The 25,178-nt window shown below is 36.5% G+C and overlaps 1 protein-coding gene across 8 annotated transcripts in view; it reads left to right on the plus strand.

Annotated features, from left to right (window-relative positions):
- Positions 1–25,178, plus strand: part of DNM3 (dynamin 3) — a 524,278-nt gene that overhangs the window by 61,861 nt on the left and 437,239 nt on the right. For all 8 annotated transcript variants that reach the window (XM_026509365.4, XM_026509361.4, XM_048225441.2 and 5 more), the window contains exon 2: positions 22,302–22,375. In XM_026509365.4, coding sequence (XP_026365150.1) covers positions 22,302–22,375 — 74 coding nt within the window. The remainder of the gene's footprint in view (positions 1–22,301; positions 22,376–25,178) is intronic.

Below are 25,178 nucleotides of genomic sequence, written 5' to 3' on the forward strand. Positions count from 1 at the left end.
AGCTGGGCCTTTCCTGAAGAGCCTCTCACTCTGTCATTATTTGTTTGGAGGGTGCCCCAGAGTTAGTGCTTCTTACAGAAATTGCTGAGAGATAAGAGCCATGACGTGTGGATGGGGTAGAAAATGTGGTGCTAGAGGAAGGGCGTGTCAAGGAAGCTTCATGTTGTCAGTTCAAGTTTGTATTTCCACGGCACATTTTAAAACATTTTAAGTCTTCATTGCCTTGTGGGATCATAAAAAGGTTAATAAGTAAACAGGATTTTTTAATGATTGAAACAACCTTATCCCAGACTGTCCTCTGACTCAGGAGAATACATTAATTTTATCAGATTTGGAGTAGCAAATATTCATCTTTTTTTATTCTCAGATTTGGTATTTTTTCCATTTAATATTTTTAATTGAAATGGTAATCTAAAATAGAAATTATTAAAAATCAAATATGAAAGGTCTAGTATATTTCTTTTACCACTTAAAAGATATGAGTATTTTAATTATCTTTTCAGAATTGCCGGGGAACAAAATTAGACTATGGTAAATTGAAAGTAAAAATGCTTATTATTGAATTGTGGTAGCCCTGTTGACATTCAGGAAGGACAAACCTTGAAACCTTCTAAGATCCAAAATTCCTGACGTGAGAAATGTTTTTGTCTTTTACAGGCAAGAGTCTGAAATCTGGACAATGGCTTAAAATCAAAGTAATGACCTGGAATGTTGTTGACTCTGTAGAAATGTGTTCAGGAGTGATAATCTTTGTTAAAAAGGAGAAACTGTTTTTTAAAAATTGATCAAAGACTTAAATCTCATTATTTTATCGACAGTTGGTTCAGTGACAGGTGTCTGTCAGGGTCTGGGCATAGAAAAGTACTCTTACTGGTAAAAAACTACTTGTATTTTGTGTGTGTGTGTGTGTGTGTGTGTGTGTGTGTGTGTGTGTGTTCTGAGTGAAAATTTTCTACAACAGTTATGTTAAGAAAACTTTTTTAAAGGGTTTGAACCTGGGGTAAAAATCGGGTAATACCATAAAAAGAAGTTCTCACTGAGCAAAACAAGATGTATAGTGTGATTAATTTTTAACAAGTGTCTTATGTATATAGTTTGATGTCACAGAGTGGAGAGTAGCAAATACTGTAACTTAAAAATCACTTTATTGTTTATTTTTCCTTTGTATTTTGTGCTGTCTTTCTGAATTTTATTTTTCTGGTGGTAACTTTTTTTTGTTAAATTTATGCTCCCAGATGGTCATTGACAATAATATTGTCTTGCTTTTTTTTTTTTAACCCTACAATTTGTAGAGAGCTTTCCCAAGTACTGTCTTATTTAATAAAATATGACATAAATATGTTGGAGGAAGGCCAGCATACTATCACTATTTTACAAATGAGAGAACCGGTAAAAGGGGTTCAGTAACTTGTTTAAGGCCCTAGAGCCAGTGTCGGAACCGAACTCTTTTTTCCCTGTAATCCGTTGTCTTTTCATTGCAGCATTTTGTTGATGTGGGAATTGATTGAAGAAGACATTTTGGTTGGAAGTTTTAATTGAGCTTGGAACTTGAAAATTTAACTTGTAGACCTGTAACTTACTGTTAGAAAAGGGAGTTTAAGTAATCTTAAGTTGAAAAGAGGCAATAGCTGAAAATCCTACATAGACCTTAAATATTTCAAAATTTTTACTTTTGTTTTAAGCTGTTTTAACAGTCCTATATGTTTTAGGTGTTCTACTACAGGAAAAATAATCTCAGAGCTAGAATTCATTCTCCACTTAGACTTGAGTTCACAGGTCCTGCATTTATTGTGACAAATTGGTACTCAGTGGAAAATATTTTATTGACCAAGTTTAGAATCTGTCAGAGACACAGACTTGATTTTTTAAAAAAGATTTTATTTATTTATTTGAGAGAGAGAGAGAGAGAGAGAGCATGAGCTGGGTGGGGGGAAGGGCAGAGGGAGAATGAGAGAGACAAGCAGACTCCCTGCTGAGTGTGGAGCTCATGAGGGGCCCAATCCCAGGACCCTGAGATCATGACCTGAGCCAAAGTCAGACACTGAACCAACTGAGCCACCCAGGCACCCCAGCATAGACTTGATTTTTACTTAGAATGTGATGCCTTTTAATGCTATGCTAAAAAGATAATCCTTTTATCTATTCTATAAACTTTGTTATATCTGTTGCACCTAGCTATACTTTAAGGGACAGTTTGGTTTGTGATATGTCAAAAATATGGGCTTCTATAATATTCAGCTATAATATATGCAGAATATATATGAGTGCCTACTGTGGCAATTATACTAGGTGCCTGTGATCTAATTGGAGAAAAAAGACTTAAAATTGGTTAGATATGTAACAGGGCAACTTATCAAGAATTTACTGTAGCAAAAAAAAAAAAAAGAATTTACTGTAGCAAATAGGAAAAATACAACACTGTTGTTTGTTCTGCATCCTTAAAAGAAGCATATATTCTGTTCTTGGGAATGGGAGACTCTCTACTCCGTTCCTAAAGATGGAATTCTCTTTATTTCCAAGGAAGGTAAACACATTCTCAACGGTTTTAGAATCCATGGTAGAAGCTTTTAGGACCATCCTATTTCTAAAGTCTTTGAGAGAACAACTAAACTCTATTATTGTTGAAGGAAATGCTGGTTGTCTTCAGAAGATTGGGGGATTTCTCCCAGAGAAAAAAATTTCCAGGGGGAGGAAATCAGAGATAGTTCATTTTTATGGATAGTTGAAGCTGGTACTCTAGTTGAAGCAGTGTCTTGGAGGTTCTGAAGTAGATGTGGTTATGTGGGTACTAGGGAAGACTGAACACGGAGATGACTTTGACAAACATTGTGAAGGTCCCCGTGGCTAACTTGGTGCAGAGGCTGTGGAGGGTGGCATGGAGGGTAAGCACTGGATGCTACCAATGGGGCTAAGTCAACAGGGCCACAAGGGTTTAGACAATGAGCATCTCCTGTAGGGGTCACCATGGGCCACTGACTAAAGGCCTTGACTACACTTTTCTTCATTGCATCACCTTTGGGGTCTGATACAAATCAAGGGGTGAAAGAATAGCCCTTAAGCATGTCTAATATTAGATTTCTTACTCACATGAATGAATCTTGACCTTGAAGTCCGAACTGGTTTGAATTTGAGAAACAAAGAGATGTGACATTTCTTGATCTTGAATGTAGTGGAAATAGCTTGTGTGCATACATGAATGTGCGCATGAATGTGTGTGTACACGAATATGTGCATACATGTATATGTGCATACATGTATGTATGCATACACGAACGTGTGCTTCCATGTATATGTGCTTCTCTTTCATACCTCCCCTGGTCTTTATGCATCCATCTTGAAATGTCCTCGTCCTTGCCTAACCACCTGGGAAATGCTTACTCATCATTCAGAATTCATGTCAAATACCACTTCTCCTTTTTGAATAAGCAGAGAGGAGGGAGTCTAAAAATAATTCTTGGCTTCCTAATTTGCAATATAGAGATAATGCTGGCCTTGCTTAAATCACAGACTGGTTGTGAGAGTTGAATGAAATGACTTCTCTTAAAGAGACAGAACATGTTTAAGGTTGGGAGAGCCACAGTGGCAAAAGCATTGAGCAGGGGACTCTGGTATACAAGGAGGCAGGGTCCCTAGGGAGACCTGTTTTGATGGAGCTGAGGATTTATTTTTTATTTTTTGGTGTATGTGGTACAGATGAGAATAGCCATACAATGTTTACTTACTGTGAACTGGATTTAGGAGAGGATCTTGAACAGGAAGGAGGACTTTAAAACATAATGAAGTGGTTATTAGGAAACCGTTTCTTAATAAGTGAGGGAGGTATTTTGAGTTGATTTTAACTTGTGATACACAAAATTAATTTTACTGAAGAGTGAAGAGGCTGCACAGACAGGAAAATCAGCATGGATACAAGTATATTGTACGGGTGGAAACCATGAGTCTCAAGACTAAAAATATAATGGGCGGTTTTGGAAGTAGAGAGTTTTTAATGTTAGGAGGTGACCCACCTCCTCAATTTGTGGGTAGAGTGTGATTTCAGTTTGTGGTGGTTGAATGAGGGACGGATGTGCTAGACTGTGAACTGAGGGAGAGGACTGCTCTAGATTGTTCAGTCTCTTCACAATCCCTGCAATGTAGCTTTCAAAGATTTGCTGACGAGATGAGTGAATTAGCTTGTCAAACATTACTAAGGCTTTTTAGCTGTAGTTCAATTGCCCTCTAAAAAAAAAAACCACTTTTAATTCCTTCTTTAGGACAGTTTCTTTTTAAATAACACTTTTTTTTTCATTTCAAAGGCCAACAAGCTCACTTGCCCCTGAGAGCTAGCTGTTCTTGATGTCCCACCATTCTACCATATGAAATGATGAACCAGATTGTCAAGAAACTTTTGCCCAGAATCTCATTGCTGATGTCCTCTAATGTGAAGGGTCTGGCAAGATTCTGAACCTTCTGTTTTTTTTTTTTTTATAAGAATGCATAAATCTTTTATCTTTTATAGATAACCAATTTATTCTGAAATTGATGTCATTTTCATCAAAAATTCTTAACTTCCAGGAAATGTTCAGCAGATGTGATTTTCTGGGCCTTCTGTATGTCTCTAACAAAATATGTCTCTAACTCTGTGTCTCTAACAAAATAATTACAATAGTAGGAAGAAAAGGAGCTCACATGTATTGAAGTCCTGCTATGTGCTCTCTACATGTTATTTAATCTTTTCAATAACCCTTCAGAGTATGTGATGCCATTTTTATTTTATAGACCTGGACTCAAAGATTTAGAGAGATAAAATACAATAACCAATGTATATACTCAATGAGCCATAGAGCTGGAATTTGAACCCAAGTCTTTCTGGACACACACACACAAATGTCTTACTACTTTATGCTGCAAGGCAGAAGTAATTCCAGGTGGGCTCTATTTTTAAATATGCCCCAAATCTGACCACCTTTCACCACTTCTGTCACTATGATGCTGGTCCAGGTCTCCGTGATGTTTTGTGTCTATTAGTCTAACATCTCCTGTTTTCTCTGCCTCTTTTATTTTTATTTATTTATTTATTTTTAGGATTTTATTTATTTATTTTAGAGAGAGAGAGAGAGGGTGTGAGTAGGGAGAGGGGAAGAGTGGAAGGGAGAGGAAGAGAATCTCAACCAGATTCTATGCTGAGCGTGGAGCCTGATGAGGGATTTGATCTCATGACCCCAAGATCATGACCAGAGCCAAAACCAAGAGTCGAAGGCTTAACTGACTGAGCCACCCAGGTGCCCCTGTTTTCCCTGTTTCTGTCTTTGACTCCTACGGTTTATTTTTGATAGCCAAAGTGATCCTTTTATTTATTTTTTTTGAAGTATAATTGACATAAAATATTATATTAGTTTCAAGCGTACAACATAGTAACTTGACCTTTGTATATGTATGTTGAAAAATGATTATCTCAATAAGTCTAGTTATCATTCATCATCAAAGATAATACAATATTATTGTCTATATTCCCCATGCTGTACATTACATCTCTATGACTTGTTTATTTTATAAGTGGAAATTTATATTCCTTGATCCCCTTCACTCATTTTAACCCCCTATCCCCCTTCCCCTGTGGCAACCACCAATCTGTTCTCTGTATCTGTGAAATCTGGGTTTTATTTTGTCTATTTTGTTTTTTTAGATTACACATACGGTATAAGCAAAATCATGTGGTATTTGTTTTTCTCTGACTTATTCACTTAGCATAATAATCTCAAGGTCCATACATGTTGTTATAAATGGAAACACTCATTCTTTCTTATAGCTGAGTACTATTTAATCACACCTGCACACACACACACACAAATACATCTTTTATATCCCTTCATCCATCAGTGGATACCTCGGTTGCTTCTATGTTTATAATACTGCAATGATCATGGGGTGCATATATCTTTTCAAATTACTGTTTTTATTTTCTTTGGGTAAATACCCAGAAGTGGAATTGCTGGATCATATGGTAGTTCTATTTTTAATTTCTTGAAGAACCTCCATACTGTTTTCCATAGTGGTTGCACCAGTTTACATTCCCACCAACAGAGCACAAGTGTTCCCTTTTCTCTGTATCTTCACTGACACTTGTTATTACTCGTCTTTTTGATAATTGCCATTCTTACAGGTATAAGAGTCTTTTGTGATTCCATACAAATTTTAGAATAATTTGTTCTAGTTCTGTGAAAAATGCCATTGGAATTTTGATAGGGATTGCATTGACTGTGTAGTTGCTTTGGGTAGTATGGACATTTTAACAGTGTTAATTCTTCTAATCCATGAGCACATATCTTTTCATTTATTTGTGTCTTCTTCAGTTTCTTTCATCAGTGTCTTATAGTTTTCAGTGTACAGGTTTTTTACCTCCTAAATGTATTCCTACGTATTTTATGCTTTTTTTTTTTTTAAGATTTTATTTATTTATTTGACAGAGAGAGAGACAGACAGCGAGAGAGGGAACACAAGCAGGGGGAGTGGGAGAGGAAGAAGCAGGCTCCTAGCGGAGCAGGGAGCCTGATGCGGGGCTCGATCCCAGGGCTCTGGGATCACGCCCTGAGTGGAAGGCAGATGCTTAATGACTGAGCCACCCAGGCGCCCTTTTTGATACAGTTGTAAATGGGATTGTTTTCTTGGTTTCTCTGTGATATTTTGTTATTAGTGTATAGAAATACAATAGATTTTTGTATATTAATTTTGTATTCTGCAATTTTACCAAATTCATTTGTTAGTTCTAAAAGTTTTTTGGTGGAATCTTTAACGTTTTCTATATATGGTATCATGTCATTTGCTAATAGTGACAGCTTTATCTTTTCCTTTCCAATTTGGATGTCTTTTTTTCTTTTTCTTGCCTAATCGCTGTAGCTATGACTTCCAATACTATGTTAAATAAAAGTGGGGAGGGTAGGGATTCTTTTCTTGTTCCTGATCTTAGAGGAAAAGCTTTTAGCTTTTTACTGTTAAGTACTGATATTAGCTATGGGTTTGTCATGTGTGGCGTTTATTATCGTGAAATCTGTTTCCTCTTGAATATAAGTCAGAACAGTCACTCACCATTTCACATAGAAAAAGGCCAGAGTCCTTACAACGACCCCTTTTTCTTCCTCTGACCTAATGTTTGATTTCTTCTCTTTGTTCATTTCTTTCTAGCCTGCCAGACACATGTCTTCCAGGGATCGCTAATTCACTCAGCCCTCCAAGTCATTGCTCAAATCTCATTGAGGTCTATGCTAATCCACTATTTAAAACTGCAACCCCAATGGGACTTAAAATACAGTAATCTAGGATTTTCAGGCTCTTGATAAAATTCTTTAAAACACTAAAATTCTCTGCTTCTATATTAAATGACAACAGTTTTTTTCATGTTGAAATATAGAATTGGAATAGATCTAAAATACCACAAACACAGTCTTATGTGGACTAGAGAAGACTCATCTAGCGTTTTTCAAACATCGTATCTCATTGTAAGAAATATAGTTTACTTTGTGACCCACCGCATGTTTATAAAACTGAAACAGAAGTTTTATGAAATATTTTGCATTTCTGTATGTGATATGCTCATATTTTCTATTGAATTCTATTCCATTCCATTAGAAAAACTATGTTAGTCATGACCTACAAATTGATTTCACGACTACTTATTGGTCATATTCCATAGTTTAAAAAATACTGGTTTGTTGTATCTCAGATCTCTTTGGCTCAGGATATGTGAATCTTGTGTGTTAACTTCATGAAAATATAAACTGTTGACAATGACAAATGAAATTTCACTGTACTTTTGATACTGACATATAACTATTAGTGAATGTTTACAATATTCATATTCAGATTAACAAAGTAATATAGATTTATTTTTATAAATATGTAATTAATTTAAAGTGCTTCTCTTTTGTTAATATTGTTTGCTAATGTTAGAATTCATGTTAGAAGTGCTGCTTTTCATCCAGTGAATTAAGAGATTTCTATCTTTTCTTCTCTCACTCCCAAATCTCAGTATTTTCATTTTTTTAAAAGATTTGTTTATTTTAGAGTGGGAGGAGGGGTAGAGGGAGAACGAGAGTCTTATGCAGACTCCACCCTGAGCATGGATTCTGATGCGGGGCTTGATCTCGTGACCCGAGATCATGACCTAAGCTGAAACCGAATCAGACACTTAACCAACTGCACCACCCAGGTGCCCCTCAATTATTTTTATTATTTTGATTAGTGTTTGTTTTTCTACCTTTATTAGTATTAAATACTAAGAATGAGGAAAAATATTCAAGAATAAAAAGCTTAATTTATGCTATTTTCTAAAGCATCACAATAATTAATACATAGGCCTGCATAGTTTATCACACATTTGTTTTTTGGCTTCTTAATTTTTGAGGACAGAAAACATTTAATAGATATCATCTCTGTAATCTTCTCTAATATATTCTCTAAATTGGAAATTTCCTAATGTGATCTTTTTTTTTGAGAGAGAGAGTGCGAGGTGGGGGAGGGGTGGAGGGAGAGAGAGAGTTTTAAGCAGACTCCACACTGAGCACAGAACCTGATGCAGGGCTTGATATCACGACCCTGAGATCACAACTTGAGCCAAAACCAATGGAGTCAGATGCTTAAAAGACTGTGCCACCCAGACACTCCATAATATGATGTTTGTTAAAAGTAAGAAACCCATATTCCAAGCTGTCTTTCATCATTGTCTTCTTACATGCGGTGCTCTAGCTATATTAAATTATTAAGCCAGTTTCATCCTGCCTTCCTGGCTTTGTGCTTTTGTGCCTTCTTGCTTTACTGCCTGCCTCCATTTTTCTTATTCTGTCTAATATTTTGAATATCTGCTATATGCCATGCATGGTAGTAGGGATTATATAAGACATAGTCCTTGCGTTCACTGGACTTAAACTGGATACTAACAGTCCCAGTTATGAAAGGAAAAACAAGAAGGCTTAGATTGCTTAGAATACCTATAGTGGGATTGAGTCTGTGTATCTTGATTTACTTCTAGCATTCAGAGATTAATAGAATTTTGGAAGTGGCAGAGGCATTGGAAGACATTAGTTTAGTTCTCACACTTTAATGATGTAGAAACTGAGTTCTTATAGATTAAATGGCCTGTTGAGGTCACAGCTAGAACCTAAGTTGGTTTCTTGACCAACTCATTCTGTACCACCTCCTTTCTCTTTATTGTGATAGCCTGCCCAGATCCCATGTTGTCATATACTTTTATATCTGATTTGTGCTGTTAGAGACCTCTTTTCACAATACATACACTGAAGTATAGGCTTTAACATTATTGGTTTTTTAACTTGAAATTATAATTGGAACAATTAGAGATGCGTCAGTGGAAAAGCAATGAAAGAAGGCCATTAAGTGCTAATAAATGCCTCTCCTCATGGGATTGGAGATCTTTTCTTTTCTAAGCATTTGAGCTCTTTTCACTGGTGCTTTTAAGTGGCTAGAAATAACACTTGCCGCACGCTTGTGGAATACTCTAGATGCCAGGGGGTTCATTTCATTCTGTATTTGAATTGAGCACACTGTGGTTGGAATGTGTGTTGATTCTTTTGTTGGTTTAAGCTTTCATTCCATGTTTTGTATTAACCTTTCTCATGGAAGGCAGAGAACAATAGTGAGAGCTCTTAGAGAATGAAGCCTTTAGGTAGCTGATGACTTTCTAGGAAGCAGATGAAAAAGTTAAAATTATAGGTGTTTATTTTGATACATTTTCCTTTTCACATCACTCAAAACTTAGATACAGTATGAAAAACTGTATCTAGCTTACCCTAAAGTCACATGCTTATGGCAAGCAAAAGATAATCACTACTTATTGCTATGGAGATATATTACATTCTGGAACAAATTTGTATAATTAATTACTAAATAAATTTCAGGATAATTTACGACTATTTCTTCTCAAAATTGTGGTGATGATGATGATGGTGATGATGATGGCAGCTGAAATTTTTTGACCACTTACTGTGTACCAAGTACGTACTTCAGTTTTCTTGTCTACAGTTTCAGAATGCAAAATGATCTGAAAATTAAATATTATTTTTGTAATTCATTTTGCAAAACTTATATTGACCTAAACTCATTTACTGGCAAACTTGACCTGAATGATGTGAGGCTGTTCATAGAATGTTTTTATCTCTTTTACCGTGAATATTCATTTGTTTTGCTACAGAAATAGTATGTTTGATTCCACATGCTACTTCAGATTCCATTACACAGTTTAAGTTTGAGACATCATTTTTTTTTTAAGATTTATTTATTTATTTGAGAGAGAGAGAGCACGAGTGAGAGGCAGAGGAAGAAGCCAACTCTGCTGAGCAGGGAGCGTGATACGGGGCTCCATCCCGGGACCCTGGGATCATGACCTGAGCCAAAGGCAGCCGCTTAACTGACTGAGCCACCCAGGCGGCCCAAGTTTCAGACATCATTTTACCTGTCTCAAATATGAAGAAAATTTGAGTTGCATATCACAATGCCACTAGAAGGTAAAGGACTGTGTTTTTCTTATTATTCCACCCCCAACCTGCCCACAATTTACAGATGAGAAACTGAGCCAAAAAGTAATGGATCTCAAATTCAAACCCAGGCATTTCAGTGCTACAATCTGTGCTCTTAACCACCATGCTATACCAAAAAAGAAGTTTTTGAAAGCACTTCACAGATATAACTATTATATATTTATCTAATAAAATTCTAGTAACTGTGAAAAAATTCAGATTTGAATAGAGTTAGTTACTCTATTAATATTTCTGTGTTGTTTTCCATCGTTAAATACTATCTTAAACATGTCCATGATTTATTAGTAGTTCCTGCCACTCTTGATTGCTATTTATTTATTTGAGAGAAAGAGAGAGAGAGTGTGTGTGCACATGAGTTGGTGGAGGGGCAGAGAGAGAAGGGGAGAGAGAATCTTAAGCAGACTCCACACTGAGCGCTGAGCCAGCTGTGGGCCTTGAGACAGGGTTCAACTTGGGGCTTGACCTGGGGCTGAATCTTAAGACACTGAGGTCATGACCTGACCTGAAATCAAGAGTTGGCCACTTAACAGACTGAGCCACCCAAACACCCCCAGTCTTGATTGTTTTATTTTCAACCTGCTGGTCTGTTCCTCCTTTGGACTTCTTAAATTTTTGAAAGCTTCTGTACTTGTTTATAAAGCATGCTATTAGGTCTCAGGAAAAAGAGTAAACATCGCTGCTGAGGCAAATGTGCTTTGAGATGCTATCTACTCTAAATGAAGAAGGGAGCCACCAATCATTTTAGCACAATAGACAGTTTGGACTATAAATAAAATTATAACCTTAGTCACACACTATCAGTTTACTGATGTTGGTGGACATGTAGTTTGTGTATTATTGTTGACATATACAATTGGGTAATATAGTGTAATTGCTGTAGTCAGAGAAGTGTAGATAGAGAAAGTAATTCTTAAGTTTACTTATTAGTATGCCTTCTTTGGTCAGCTGAATCTATTAAGTAATAAGCAAAATTTATTGAACTCTGTTATGTGTTTCCACTGGCTACTTTTAATACATTTTAGGACTTGGAGCTAATAAACATGTTTTCCCTAAACTTTCATTGGGAATGTAGAGTCAAGGGTAACTTTTTTTTTTTTTTAAGATTTTATTTATTTGACAGAGAGAGACACAGCAAGAGAGGGAACACAAGCAGGGGGAGTGGGAGAGGGAGAAGCAGACTTCCTGCTGAGCAGGGAGCCCGATGCTGGACTCAATCCCAGGACCCTGGGATCGTGACCTGAGCCAAAGGCAGACGCTTAACAACTGAGCCACCCAGGCGCCCCAAGGGTAACTTTTAAGATAAGAAATAACTAGGTATTTATAATGCATATGTTATAAATATATATACATATATTTGTATATCTATATACCTATATATCATCTATTAGATACTGAGTACTTTTCCTTCTTCCTTTTTCTCTTGCTCTTTAAAATTTCCAGTCAATGGTACAGGATCACAGAAAAAAAAGTCAATTAAATAGACAAAAAAAAAAAAAAAAGAAAGAAAAAAAAACAATCCAAACCTTTCCAGGTAAGAAAATAAAAGAATAGACCACATACATGATACCTACATCTTTAATTATGAATGTTTGCATACTTATTTTCTAATTAACCCTTAAAATTTTTATTTCCAATAAATTCACAGTTTTAATTCCTATATTGCTGACTTTATTTGCTCACCAAGTCACTATTGAGCACCTTCTTTGTGCCAGGTGCTATGCCAAATACTGGCCTTTTAGAAATGAGGTCCCTGTCCTAAAATAGCTTGTCTAGGGGAGGGATGTGAGGTTCATGGTAGTTTGGAATAAAGAGGAGAAACATTTAAATATACTGGTATTTCAAGAAATGCTTTCCATAGGAGGCTGTAGCAACATTCTGTCTTTAAAATGAAATGGGTAAGGAAAGGCAGTGCCTTGGGGAAGAGCTTCCATGGTAGAGTACTCAACACAGAGGCATGAAATTAGTGTGAAGTCACTTGGGAACCAGATGTTCTGGGAATAAAAGTTTTGCATGGAGAATAATCGATGAGGCTTCTAGAGTATTAGGGAAGAGTTAGATCCAAGGATCCACTTAAATCCCTCTTTGATAATTGGAAAACCAGATTCCCATTCTTTTTAAATAAACTGTGTGGCTATGGCTCTCCATTCTGTTTTAGTGGAGAAATTGACCTGTACTTTTTTGGCTTCCAGTTAAATACCTATTTTTTCTTCCAGCATCCTAGGAAAAGTGGAGACAGGTATGCATAATATTGACTGTGGAAGCTTACTTCTACACTTATCCGTACTCTTTTCTTCTAGCCCCCGGCAAGAACTGGCAATAAGCAGGACCAAGGACAATAATTGGGTCATATTTCTTCAAGTCGAGTCTTCAGGCAACAGTTGAAGTGCTGCCTACACCAGCCCTGCCCCTTGTCATTGGATACGTGCTCTCTCGGGCTAGCTTCTTCTCATGGGGTGTGGTCTTCCACACCTGGGCCTTTCCTACCCATTGTAGTGTCAAAGTACAAAGGTCTGAGATTCATGTAGGGGCTTCATGGAAAAGGGGCCTTTTCGGGAGGCCTGTCAGCCTTTTTGGTACTAGGCCTTAAGCCTGCCTCCTAACTAGCCCAGATGAGGCTTCCAAAAGGTCCAACCTCATGTTCCCAGGATTCAGAAGGGACTGAGTAAGGGTTTGAGGCAAAAGCTGTTTGACTTTTCCTTTCCTCACATATCTCTCTAGAAACCCTGTAGGAAAGGATGGCTGACAGAATGAATGTTTGGCATTCTGGGTTCTTTTATTCTTCTTTGATCTGTAGCACGTATTGTCAGTGGGAGTGAGATTGCTCCCAGGGGGGCAAAAATTAGTTCTTGGGGGACAAAAATAATCTTATTCTTCTCATGTATAAAGCACAGATGTATATATAGTACATTTACAGATATACAGTATATCTGGTATTAAATTTAATGGGGAAAATTTAATGGACAAGAATATATAACAAGGCCCTTAGGGGGGCAATAAAAACAAAAAAGAGGTTGAGAAACACTGTTCTAAAATGTAGTGTATGTCTCTCTCTCTCACTCTGTTAGGCAGTGCATACGAGGATGGGGGTGACTCATAATGCCAGCACTATACGAGACTGTCTTTTTTTGCTCTGCTCTGCTTAGTCCGTAGCTTTTATCTTCAGGTTTGCCTTGTGGCTGAAGATAGTTTCTGTGGCTCTGCTATTTTGTATGACTGACAGGGAGAAAAAGGAAGAGGGAAGGGCAAAGTGTATACATCAGCTAAATCAGACCTTTTTAATGGAACTATTTCATTCAGGTTAAAGATCTACTTATTTATTTTAGAGAGAGAGAGAGAGACTAAGCGTGCATGACTGGGGAGAAGAGAGGGAGACAATCTTCCAGCAGACTTCCCACTGAGTGTGGAGCCGGACGTGGGGCCCGATCCCACGACCAATGAAATCATGGCCTGAGCCGAAACCAAGAGTCAGACGCTTGAGTGACCTAGGCACCCCGTTAAAGTTGATGTTACTTAACAACCTTTAATTACGTTTTACCGACTAAAACTTAGTTATGTGGATACCCCATTTGCAAACGAGGCTGGAAAAATATAGATTTATTTATCTATTAAAATTGGGTCCATTGCCATTAACAAAATTGGGATTCTGTTAATAAGAAATAAGGGGAAATGGATATTGGGCAGCCAACTAGCAGTCTCTTTAGTTGTCCCTTTTATCATCCATTTGTGTGGCAGCTACCCAGGTGCAAGAGCTATGTCCCTCTCCTTTATGCTGAAACTCATTAATCTGGTGCTTTAAATTTTTGAACAAACTGGCTTTATGAATAAGCAAATAAAATGGATTAAATATGAAGGCATTAAGTTCTTGAGAGTTTCCTGGTGGGGAGAACACATTGTATTTGTAAACTAAAGCTGGCTTCTTCATTCAGTTTATAGATCTTGGACTCAGAAATTTTGCATTTTGAATGTTGCAGTAGAAACCCTTAATTATTAATTGATTAGGTTTAATGAAAACATTTTGCTTAGAAATTTTGAGTTTTGTGAATGAAAGATAAATTTGAATTGAAAGTTTTTAGATGTTAGTAAAAAAATAAAAACACAGTGTTTCCTGCAAATGGATTCGTAACTACGTTTTTCAAACAAAATGATGGTGGTATTTATTGAATACCTCAAATTATAGAGTATTTGATAGCAGAAAAACGTGATCTTTTACCAGTCTGTAAATGCTGATATTCTTACTGTGCTAAGAATTTAGGGAATAAAAGAAAACTTCCTTGGAAATTTTCCAATTAAATCTGTGGATTTTGGCATAATTACTTCTTTCAGCAGTTAAAGTGGCATTGTAATGGTTGGCAAAGCTCCGGGATTAGGCACAGAAGCACAAAGCCATTTTAACAGCACCATTGTGTTTAGCACGTGGAATACATGACCTCAAGTGCTTCTTGGGCAGGAGGTGGGCAGTATTTGGCAGGGATCTGTTTCTGTTTCTCTCTCTCTCTTTCTCTGTCTTGCCTTTCCTTCTTTACCTCTCTTCCTTTCTCTCTCTCTCTCTTTCTTTAGTTGGGTTATCATTTTTTTTTAAAAGATTTTATTTATTTATTTGACAGAGAGAGAGAGAGAGACAGCCAGCGAGAGAGGGAACACAAGCAGGGGGAGTGGGAGAGGGAGAAGCAGGCTCACAGTGGAAAAGCCCGATGTGGGGCTCGATCCCAGAACGCCGGGATCATGCCCTGAGCCGAAGGCAGATGCTTAACAACCGAGCCACCCAGGCGTCCCTGGGTTATCATTTTAAAGGGCTGTGAGATAGTAATCCCATAGGGATTATTTTGGAGCACATAAAATTGTACTTTGGCGATAACTTTTTAGAAGGGGCTTTTCTGTTTTTAAGGAATAATTTTATTTTTTATTTTTTTTAAAGATTTTATTATTTATTTGACAGAGAGAGAGAGAGAGAGCACAAGCAGGCAGAGCAGCAGCAGAGGGAGAGAGAGAAGCAGACTCCCTGCTGAGCAGAGAGCCCAACATGGGCTTGATCCCAGGACCCTGGGATCATGACCTGAGCCGAAGGCAGATGCTTAATCGACTGAGCCACCAGGCATCCCTTAAGAAATAATTTTAAAAAAAATTTGGCTCTGGGAGTTTTAAAAAAATTATTTCCTTCAAATTCTATTCTATGTCTTTAGATAGTCAATAATATTGGCCCATCTGATATTTTGTATTTTTTACTTTGGTATATACCGTTGTATCTTAAACATTCATAATAAAATATTAACTTAAATGACCTCAACAAATTCTTGGTAAATTGAAAGTCATCTTACCTGTTCTTTCAGTACAAGTAAAATGCCAGTTAGCTATTTTCCAGTTGGAGAATTAGATAGGACAATGTTTTCCCTCTGTGATATGAATATATGGGGCTATTGGAAATCTTCCTGACAGGGTAGGTAGAAAGTATTAGAAACTTTAGTATTAGCACTAAAGGAGGCCATGGGAGGAACACAGAGGTGAGGGAGCCGACATGTAAATAGACCATGTAACAAGTGTGTGTTGAGAGCTTAAATAGAGGCACGCATGGGGGATTTCAGGGAGGGCTTCTCAGAGAAGATGATGTGGAGGTGAGTGTTGAAGATCAAGTAGAAGTTGGCTAAAGAGAGAAGTGGGGGGAGGGCGTCGCAAGAGGGGAACATGGACTGTGCCAAGGCACTGGGACTGAGAGTGCGTGTGTATGCAGAGACTTCCATAAAGGACAGGACTTTTTATCTGCTTTGTTTATGGTTTGGATTTCATGCTAAAGACAATGGGGAGTCATTGAATGATCTAGAGTCTGGAAATGATGTGATGGGACTTATGTCACTGTTGAGGTTGGATTAAAGCATGCTCAATTTGGATGCAGGGAAATTAACTGGGAGATTGTTATAGTGGTCTGTATGAGCGTTGGTGGTACCTGTGGTGGTGATTGAAATAGAGAAGAGAGTTTTTTGAGAGTTTTTTGCATTTAAGAGATATGAAGAAGGTAGAATCAGCAGGACTTGGTGACCAACTGTGAGAAGGAAAGGGGAAAATGGAGGATGGACGATTCCCATGTACTTGGTTTGGCTGATGTGTATTGATGCTGATAATGTGTATTATGGTTCGGAATGAAGGAGGAAAAACATGATGGGTAGATGATAATGAGTTGAATTGTTGAGCTTGAGTATGAGATGTTTAGGTGGAGATGACTAGGAGCCTAGTGTGTTTTTGGGAATCCCTCTGACTTACAGTATTTGGTTTACCTCTTTGGGAACTCCCTCTCAGTCTTTCAGTTAGTTCTGTTTCTTTCAGTGTCCATTAAATATTGGTATTTTCCAGAGTCCATATTCATCTCTCTTCTCCACTCCTTTCCTACTCATCTGTTCTTTTGGATTAGGTACCTGCTCCATGAATGTCTCTCAGATTATTATCTCCAGACAGGACTTTTAACCTGAGTTCCGGTTGCTCAGTCTGTGTACTTGTCTCCATTTGGATATTCTCCAGGTATCTATCAATATATCCAGTTTGTTCCCTTATCTTCCTCCCCATTTCCTTTACAATGTAGCGTAGTCTAATGGTCACATTAACACAGAAACTAGAGTTATGCTCTCTAGGTTTGAGTCCTAGATCTGTCAGTAGCTTGTGACTCTGAGAAAATTATGTGACCTTTCTGTGTCTCAGCTTCCTCATCTGTGAAGTGAGAATAACAACAGCACCTACCTGAGGATCAAATAAGAATGGTGCCTGGCACACAGTAAACACTATATAAATAACAGCTTTAACTGGATCTTCCTGTATTGCCTGTTCTGGTTAATGGTACCACTGTTCAGCCAACTAACCGATCCAGAACTGTGAGATTTATCCTCACTCCTCCACATCACTTCGTTCCACATCAGAACAATAATTTGTCCCATCAGTTGTCCACTCTCTGATGTCTTCTTTCCATCTCTGCCATTACTGCTCTGTACTGAACCTTTATTATCTTCTTCCTCAATGACCCATACTGGCTAGTGACTAGTCTCCCTGTCTTTTGTCTTTCTTTTTTTCAACATTCTCTCTATAGTCCCCCAGTGATTTTTCTGAAATGCAAATCTGATCACTTAAAACTCTTTAGTGCCTTTCAGTTCTTATAGGAAGAAAAAAAATACAACTGAAGGCCTCTGAGATCTGGTCCTGCCTTTTTCTTCAGACTCTTTATCCACCCCATTCTGACCTTTCTTTAATATTTACAATTCCTTCATATTCTGTATTACTTTGGTCTTCCATGTCTTTGTACATTCTGATCCCCTTTGGAGGGCCTTCTACCTCATGTCTCTCTGAAGTAGTTTCTGCTGGTTCCCCAAGCAGACTAGGTTATTCTCTGATCTATGTCAGTATTTCCCCTTGCGTGGGGCTTAACCATATGCCAGTCATGCTTGTCATTTGCATGCTATTCTCTTCATAAATTAACTTCTTGGAGAGTCTAAATTATGCCTCTTGTCTTTAGTCAAGGGCAGATGTTAAACATTTATTTACTGAACAGATCATCTGGTTAATGATCATTTACATCTATCTTAAAGAAAAAACATCTCTGTATTTATTTTTTGCTAAGGAAAAAATTTATTTTATCTTGGTTAATTCAGAAAATATGCTCTCCTTTTTTTTAGGCTTCCAAAGGTCAGTCATTTCCTAGTGGACCTATAGTGATATATCTTGATACCTAAGTTTCTGGAAAAGCCAGTAAGAAATATTATCAAGATGGTTCTTAGACCATAGCGTGGGAATTGTTCTCTACTTTTTGTGCAGGAGTCAGGAAACCGTGAAAGAGCATTGACTTATTGCCTGAAGACCAACTGTTAAGACTGTGCAGATTAATGCTTTATTGAGGTGAGTCGAGAGAAGAAAAGCATTTGAGTTGTAGCTGCTATGTGGCATTGAGAGGGAAGTATTCCTCCTGCCTTAAAATCTGTACAGTCTAACATGAATACATAAATAAGACACTCAGGCAATAGAATGGAGTTAATTAGATGATGCTGAGTCTTCAGATTACTCTTCTTATTTTTTACCTTGAAAGTTCATGCAAATAAGAAAAAATGGAGAAAAATGGCATGCAAATTTTATATTTTTATATACATGACCATAAACAGAAATGTGTAGTTTATCCACAGTAATACTGAAGGCACAGTCATTTTTTTCTGCATTAATTTAGCAAAGTAATTTCCCCAAAAGATGTCCCTATGGAAGAACCAACCACCTATTACATAGGAAAGAATAAAATTCAAATGGATGGTTGCATACAACAGCTAATGCATTATCCATGATTATTTGTATCAGGGCCTTGGCTCCCTGTTGGAGGCAGATATAAGGAACTGAGCTTTCCAAACCAGTGCGCTGGTCAACACCAATGGGTTCAGGTGGGGTCTGTGGCTCCTTATCTTTAAATTCCATTCACGAATGTTAAAATATTGTGTGTAGAGGCTTTTTATTTTTATTTTTTTGAGATGAGAGAATACCGCAATATCAGGGAAAACATGCTGTGGCTATATTATAGCAAGAGTAATAGTACTACTTCTTTCTATGGTAGTTGGCTTTTAAAAAGTTGCCATATATTGCATTTCATTTGATCCATAGGGTTGTCTCAGCTTAGTAGCAAAAGAAACTAAGATTTAGAGAGAATTTTGTCCATTCAGTGGTGGAGCTGGGGCTCAAAGCAAGGCTCTCTGGGTTTCATTTGTGTGCTGGGCATATGGTTTTCATGCTGCTGGATCATCAGAACCACATGAATCTTCAGGATGCCAGGTTAGTCATTGACTCTTCAGAAGAGAGAAGTTTCTCTCTAGTGCTTTGTCGCACGTAGATAATCCTGTGAAGTCAGGAGAGACTTCCAAATAGCAGGATTCGGTTCCCAGATCTTTTGACTTTTGGTGAGAATGTATATGTTGGAAGTAGGTAGGCCTGGTGAGAGCCACGAAGGGGGCCAGTAAGTGTGAGTTAGTAAGAAGGGGGTTGGATACCTGAATGCATTTATTACTTTTAATGCAAAGCTGTTTGCTTAATAAAAAAGTAGAGAAAAATGTTAAATGTATCTGTGGGCTTACTTTTTAGCCAAACACATGATAATTATTTGTTATTTAAAATATTCGATACATTATGTTTTGCTTTAATAATGTTCAAAGGGATTGTTACTAAATCTACATTATAAATATATAGTCCTAAACATTAGTTGAAACGAATCCCAGCACGAAGGTATTAAGTAACTAAACCACCTTTCTTCCTTCTTCCTTTCCCCCTTCTTCTTTACCTTTTTAATTAATTAATTAATTTTTCTATTTTTTCATTTTTTTGAAGATTTTATTTATTTGAGAGAGAGAGCAAGAGAATGACAGAGAGAGAGAGCACGAGAGGGAAGAGGGTCAGTGGGAGAAGCAGACTCCCCTCTGAAGAGGGAGCCCGACACGGGACTCAATCCTGGACTGTAGGACCATGACCTGAGCTGAAGGCAGTCACTTAACAAACTGAGCCACATAAGTGCCCCCCCTTTTTTTATTTTTTAAGAAAGTATTTTATTGATTTCATTAAATGGCATTATTCAGGCATTTAAAATGTGAATATTCCTCTTTGGCATCTCTCTATACATCCTAAAATCTGACTCAGAATCCTAATAGTTGAAACAGATTCCCTCCCACTCTTTGCTATGGGGTTTTGCTTTGTTTTCCCTTTATCCGTATTGATTCTCAAGGTAACTTCTTCCTTTTTGGTTTTAGGTATAGAGTAGATGCTCTCCTTGTTCTGACTAAGCTTTAAGTGATTGTTGACACCATTAAAACTAGCAAATATTCTAATATAGTTCCTGGAGAATATTAAAAGCCTATTTAATTTTATGTATTTAAATGTTTTCAAAAGAGAGTATCTGTCTCTTTTCTGAACTCCAATGTAGTTTCTCTGTCCCCTCCTTTAATGGTCTTCTATGTGCATGTCTTTATCTTCGCACTAGATTTCAAACTTCCAGGGTCTAACTAGTGCTGGGTGATGCCCACAGCATCTCCCTAGCACTTCTTAGTTTCTCAGTGAATTTTTTTGATGAATAAATAATATAATTTATTTCAGATGGCATATTTTTGAGCAGTACAAGTCTGTAATTTCACTATATTTGTTTTAGTCACATGCAATGACATTCCAGATGAAACTTAGTCCTTGGAATCAAGGAGTAAAGCTTTATTTTAGTTAAGAGGCTGTTCAGTATTATTTCCTCTGTTAAAATTTACACTAGCACTTGCAAAATAAATTGTTTGTAGTAGGGGAAATTTTGTTTAATTTTATCTCTGCACCTCTCTATTCTAAAGGATCACTAGAGCTAAAGGCTTGGGTTCTGCGGCATTCTCACTGGCCTTCATCATTTGTATAAGCTGTTTGCGTTGAAATCTCATTGTGTTAAAGCTCTGTCTACCAAATTTTCTACAAAACCCATGCCATTATCACCCACTGAATTGTTGAGTAATGTATCCTGACTTGAGGTCAGTGGCTCTCAAACCATGTGAGCATCAGAATCCTCTGGAGCTTGTTAAGAGTACAGATACTGCACATCTTCCCCTGGCATTCTGAATCTGTAGGTTTAGGATGAATCCTGGGCCTCTGTGGTTGTAACACTTTTGGTGGTCCTGGAGCCATTTTTGAGAAACATGGCCATTGAGTCAAATTTATTTGTGATTTTTAAATGATGAATCTTCCAAAGTTGTAAGGCATTCTAAATGCATTTAAAATCTGTGTTACAGGTATGTTAATGAATTTGACATTGCACAATCAGTATTGATTTATGTGGCATTGCAGATGTAATTATAGAATAGTTTCTTAGCTGCAGTTTTATTGGTCTAATGTATATTAACATACATTTAAAACACAGTCTTTATTTGTTTAAAAAACTCCCTTTTTAAATAAACTCCCACTTATCAGGAATGAGAACAAACAAAGCTCAAACTTCAGTGTTTTCTCTGCTGTTAATTTCTACATATACAATATTTATCTCTACTTAATCATATATTTTCGGTGTGACTATTTATTGGAAAAAAATTTCAGGATATTTAGAAGGCACAATCTAATATGCCTTTAATATCTCTAATAATGGTCCATGTTGACTTTGAAGCTGGACAGAGTACTGAATTTTTTAATTACAAAAAGTTTAAGGATTAATTTCTGCACATGTTTTTTATAAATGCTGATTCTCTGAAAATAAAGATCAAGTGAAAATACAAAGTAATTTAATACAAACTTTTATTAATTCCAGCTTAATGAATGAGTGATGTATTCTAGTGAGGTCATTGTGATAATACACATGGATTAAATATTCAATATAAGGAGCCCTCCCTACCCCCCTTTTTTTTACTTTGCAAATGCTTCTTTTTTAAGATGGGTCTAGTATTCTTTTTTAAGATGGGTCTAGCATTCTTCAGTGATGCACTGAACAGTTTGGAATTAGGAGAATTACAGTGGGACTTGACTTACAAATTTGTCGGTAATTAGAATTACATAAAGTGGGGGCGCCTGGGTAGCGCAGTCGTTAAGCGGCTGCCTTTGACTCAGGGCGTGATCCCGGCGTTCGGGGATCGAGTCCCACATCGGGCTCCTCCGGTGGGAGCCTGCTTCTTCCTCTCCTACTCCCCCTGCTGTGTTCCCTCTCTCGCTGGCTGTCTCTCTGTCACAGAAATAAATAAAATCTTAAAAAAAAAAAACAAAAAAAGAATTACATAAAATGCCTTAATCTATTTTTTCTTTTTTTCTTTCTTTTTTTTTTAGGGACTTTCTCCCTCGAGGGTCGGGCATTGTAACCAGACGGCCTCTTGTGCTGCAGCTTGTTACTTCCAAAGCAGGTAATATATGAGGATGTTTGCCACATGAGTAAGCACATTCCCATGGTACCTGTTGCCTCCATTCCTGGGTGTTGGGTTGTAGCAACAGAAATGTTTTTGTGATCCCTCTGCTCTGGGTAGCAGCCTGTATTTCTTTCCAAATGCTCTCTTCTTCATTGTTCTTTTAATTCCTTTTATTCCAATAAAGGGAAAATCTATTTGCATATAGCTTTTTAGATACCTACTATGTTTTATGTTAAGAAAATAATAATTTCTCATTGTAATCCATCTATATAATTTTATAGTACAGCTTAACTACTAATACCCTTCTGGTTTATTTCCTTCTTGCATGTGTGTGTGTGTGTGTTTGGAAATTTTTTTTGAGTAACAATTCAAAATCCATCTAATATCTATATGCAGATATATAGTATATGTATACCTGTATCTATGTCTAATGTGCTATGCTTGCTCCTTTCCTTAACACCATGATAATTTGATTGGCAAATGAACTTTGTTTTCATTCTTATTTTTTAGCAACTGGTGATGTTAGATTTTTTGTGTGCTTATTTGGTGTTTATTTATTTTTTTAAAATGAATTGACTGTTTTTATCTTTCCCTATTTCTTTTTGTGGATTTTACTATTTTTCTTATAAATTTCTTTGAAAGTACTTATAAAAACTGCACCTCATAAATTGCAAAAACCAAAGTCATGAAATTTTACCCCTATGTTTTCTTCTAAGTATTTTATAGTTTTGCTCTTATACTTAGGTCTTTGATCCATTTTGAGTTAATTTTTGTATATGGTGTGAGGAAAGGGTCCAACTTCATTTTTTGTATGTGAATATCCAGTTTGTTCCAGCATCATTTGTATGGTTTTGGTAACCTTGTCAAAAGTCAGTTGGCCATAAATATATGTGTTAATTTTGAGACTCTCAGTTCTATTCAGCTGACCTGTATTTTTATATCTGTGCCAGTACTGTACAGAATTACCCATTACCCTTGCTTTGTAGTAAGTTTTGAATTGTGAAGTGTGAGTCCTATTTTGTATTTTTCAAGACTATTTTGGCTATCCTGAGTCCCTTGAAATTCTGTATGTATCTTAGAATCATCTTGTTTTATCCCAGCAATGCAAGATTGGTTTAACACCTAAAAATGAATTAATGTAATGTATATCAATAGAATTAAAAATAAGAAATCACAGGATCATCTCAACAGACTCAGAAAAAGCATTTGAAAAAATACAACATTCCATCATTATAAAAACACTCAACAAAATAGGAATAGAAGGGAACTTCCTTAACCCGAAAAAGGGCATAGACTAAAACCCACTGCTAATATCATACCTAATGGTGAAAGACTGCATACTTTCCTTTAGATCAGGAGCAAGGCAAAGAGGTCTACTTTTGCCTCTTCGGTTCAACATTGTGCTGGAGGTTCTAGGTAAGGCAGTTTGGCAAGAGAAAGAAATAAAAGGCCTTCATACTGGAAAGGAAGGAGTAAAATAATCTCTATTTGCAGGTGATATGATAAAGTACATAGAAATTCTTAAGGAATCCACCAAAAAACTATTACAGCTAATAAATGAGTTCAACAAGTTTGTAGGATACAAGTCAATATACAGAAATCAGTTGTATTTCTATAAACTGCCATGCACAATCAAAAAGTAAAATTAAGAAAATAATTTCATTTATAATAGCATCAAAAATAACATACTACTTAGAACTAAATTTAACAAAAGGAGTGTGAAACTTGTACTCTTGAAATTATGAAACATTGTTGGAAGGAATTAAAATCTAAATAATTAGACAAACATCTTATGATTTATATTGTTTATAAAAGTTTTGATGTATCGAAGTTTTACTCTTTATAGTTGTAAAATCTATACATGTATCTTTAACAAAGAGTAAATACTTAGCACAATTTTCTTCCTTTTCATACTTAAATTTTAACATTTGTTTCATTTATATGAAATTTATTTTCATGTATGCTGAACTATTTTTATTTCCCAGTCTCCTTTATCTTCTATAACATTCCTACTGCAGTCTATTTCTGAATATCTTTTCTATTTTATTGTGCCAATAACACAGTGTTTTACTTTTAAAGATTTATTTATTTATTTGGCGGGGAGGGGCAGATGGAGAGAGAGTGTTAAGCAGACTCTGTGCTGAGCGTAGAGCCCAAGTGGGGTTTGATCTCATGACCCTGAGATCACGATCTGAGCTGAAACCAAGAGTTGGATGCTTAACTGTGCCACCCAGGTGCCCCCACAGTGTTTTACTTTTGTGGGTTTATAATTTGCTTTAATATCCAACTGTCATGTCTATAGTTCCTCTGCTGTTGCTTATTTTTATTTAGGGGTTCTTTTCTATTTGTGTGGCAAAGTTTAGGATAATTTTGTAAAGACAAAGCTATTGCCAGTAAAATTATTTTAAACCTATAGATTCATAGAAAATAATTTATATCTTTAAAATATTCATTATTTTTTCCAATCCAGGGATCATGCTATGTCCTTTCATTTGCTCAAATATCCTCTGTATTCCTTAGTAAAATGCTTTATGATCTTTAAATAGCATTCGTGTGTTTCTAGTGAAGCTATTCATATTTATTTTTTGTTGTTCTTGTGGTTTGAGTAAGGTTTTTTTTTCCATTATATTTTCCAATTTCTCACTGCAAGTCTGTGTTAATGCTGCTATTTTTACTTTTAATTTTTAAATTAACCATCTTCCTCTACATTTGACATTAAAATATTTTTAATTGACTCTCTGGGGTATTTTAGTTATTATATAGTGATTTCATCTGCATTTCTTAATTTTTTTCAATAAAT

This window comes from Ursus arctos, unplaced genomic scaffold, assembly GCF_023065955.2.
Source record: "Ursus arctos isolate Adak ecotype North America unplaced genomic scaffold, UrsArc2.0 scaffold_2, whole genome shotgun sequence".
NCBI classification, from domain to species: Eukaryota; Metazoa; Chordata; class Mammalia; order Carnivora; family Ursidae; genus Ursus; species Ursus arctos.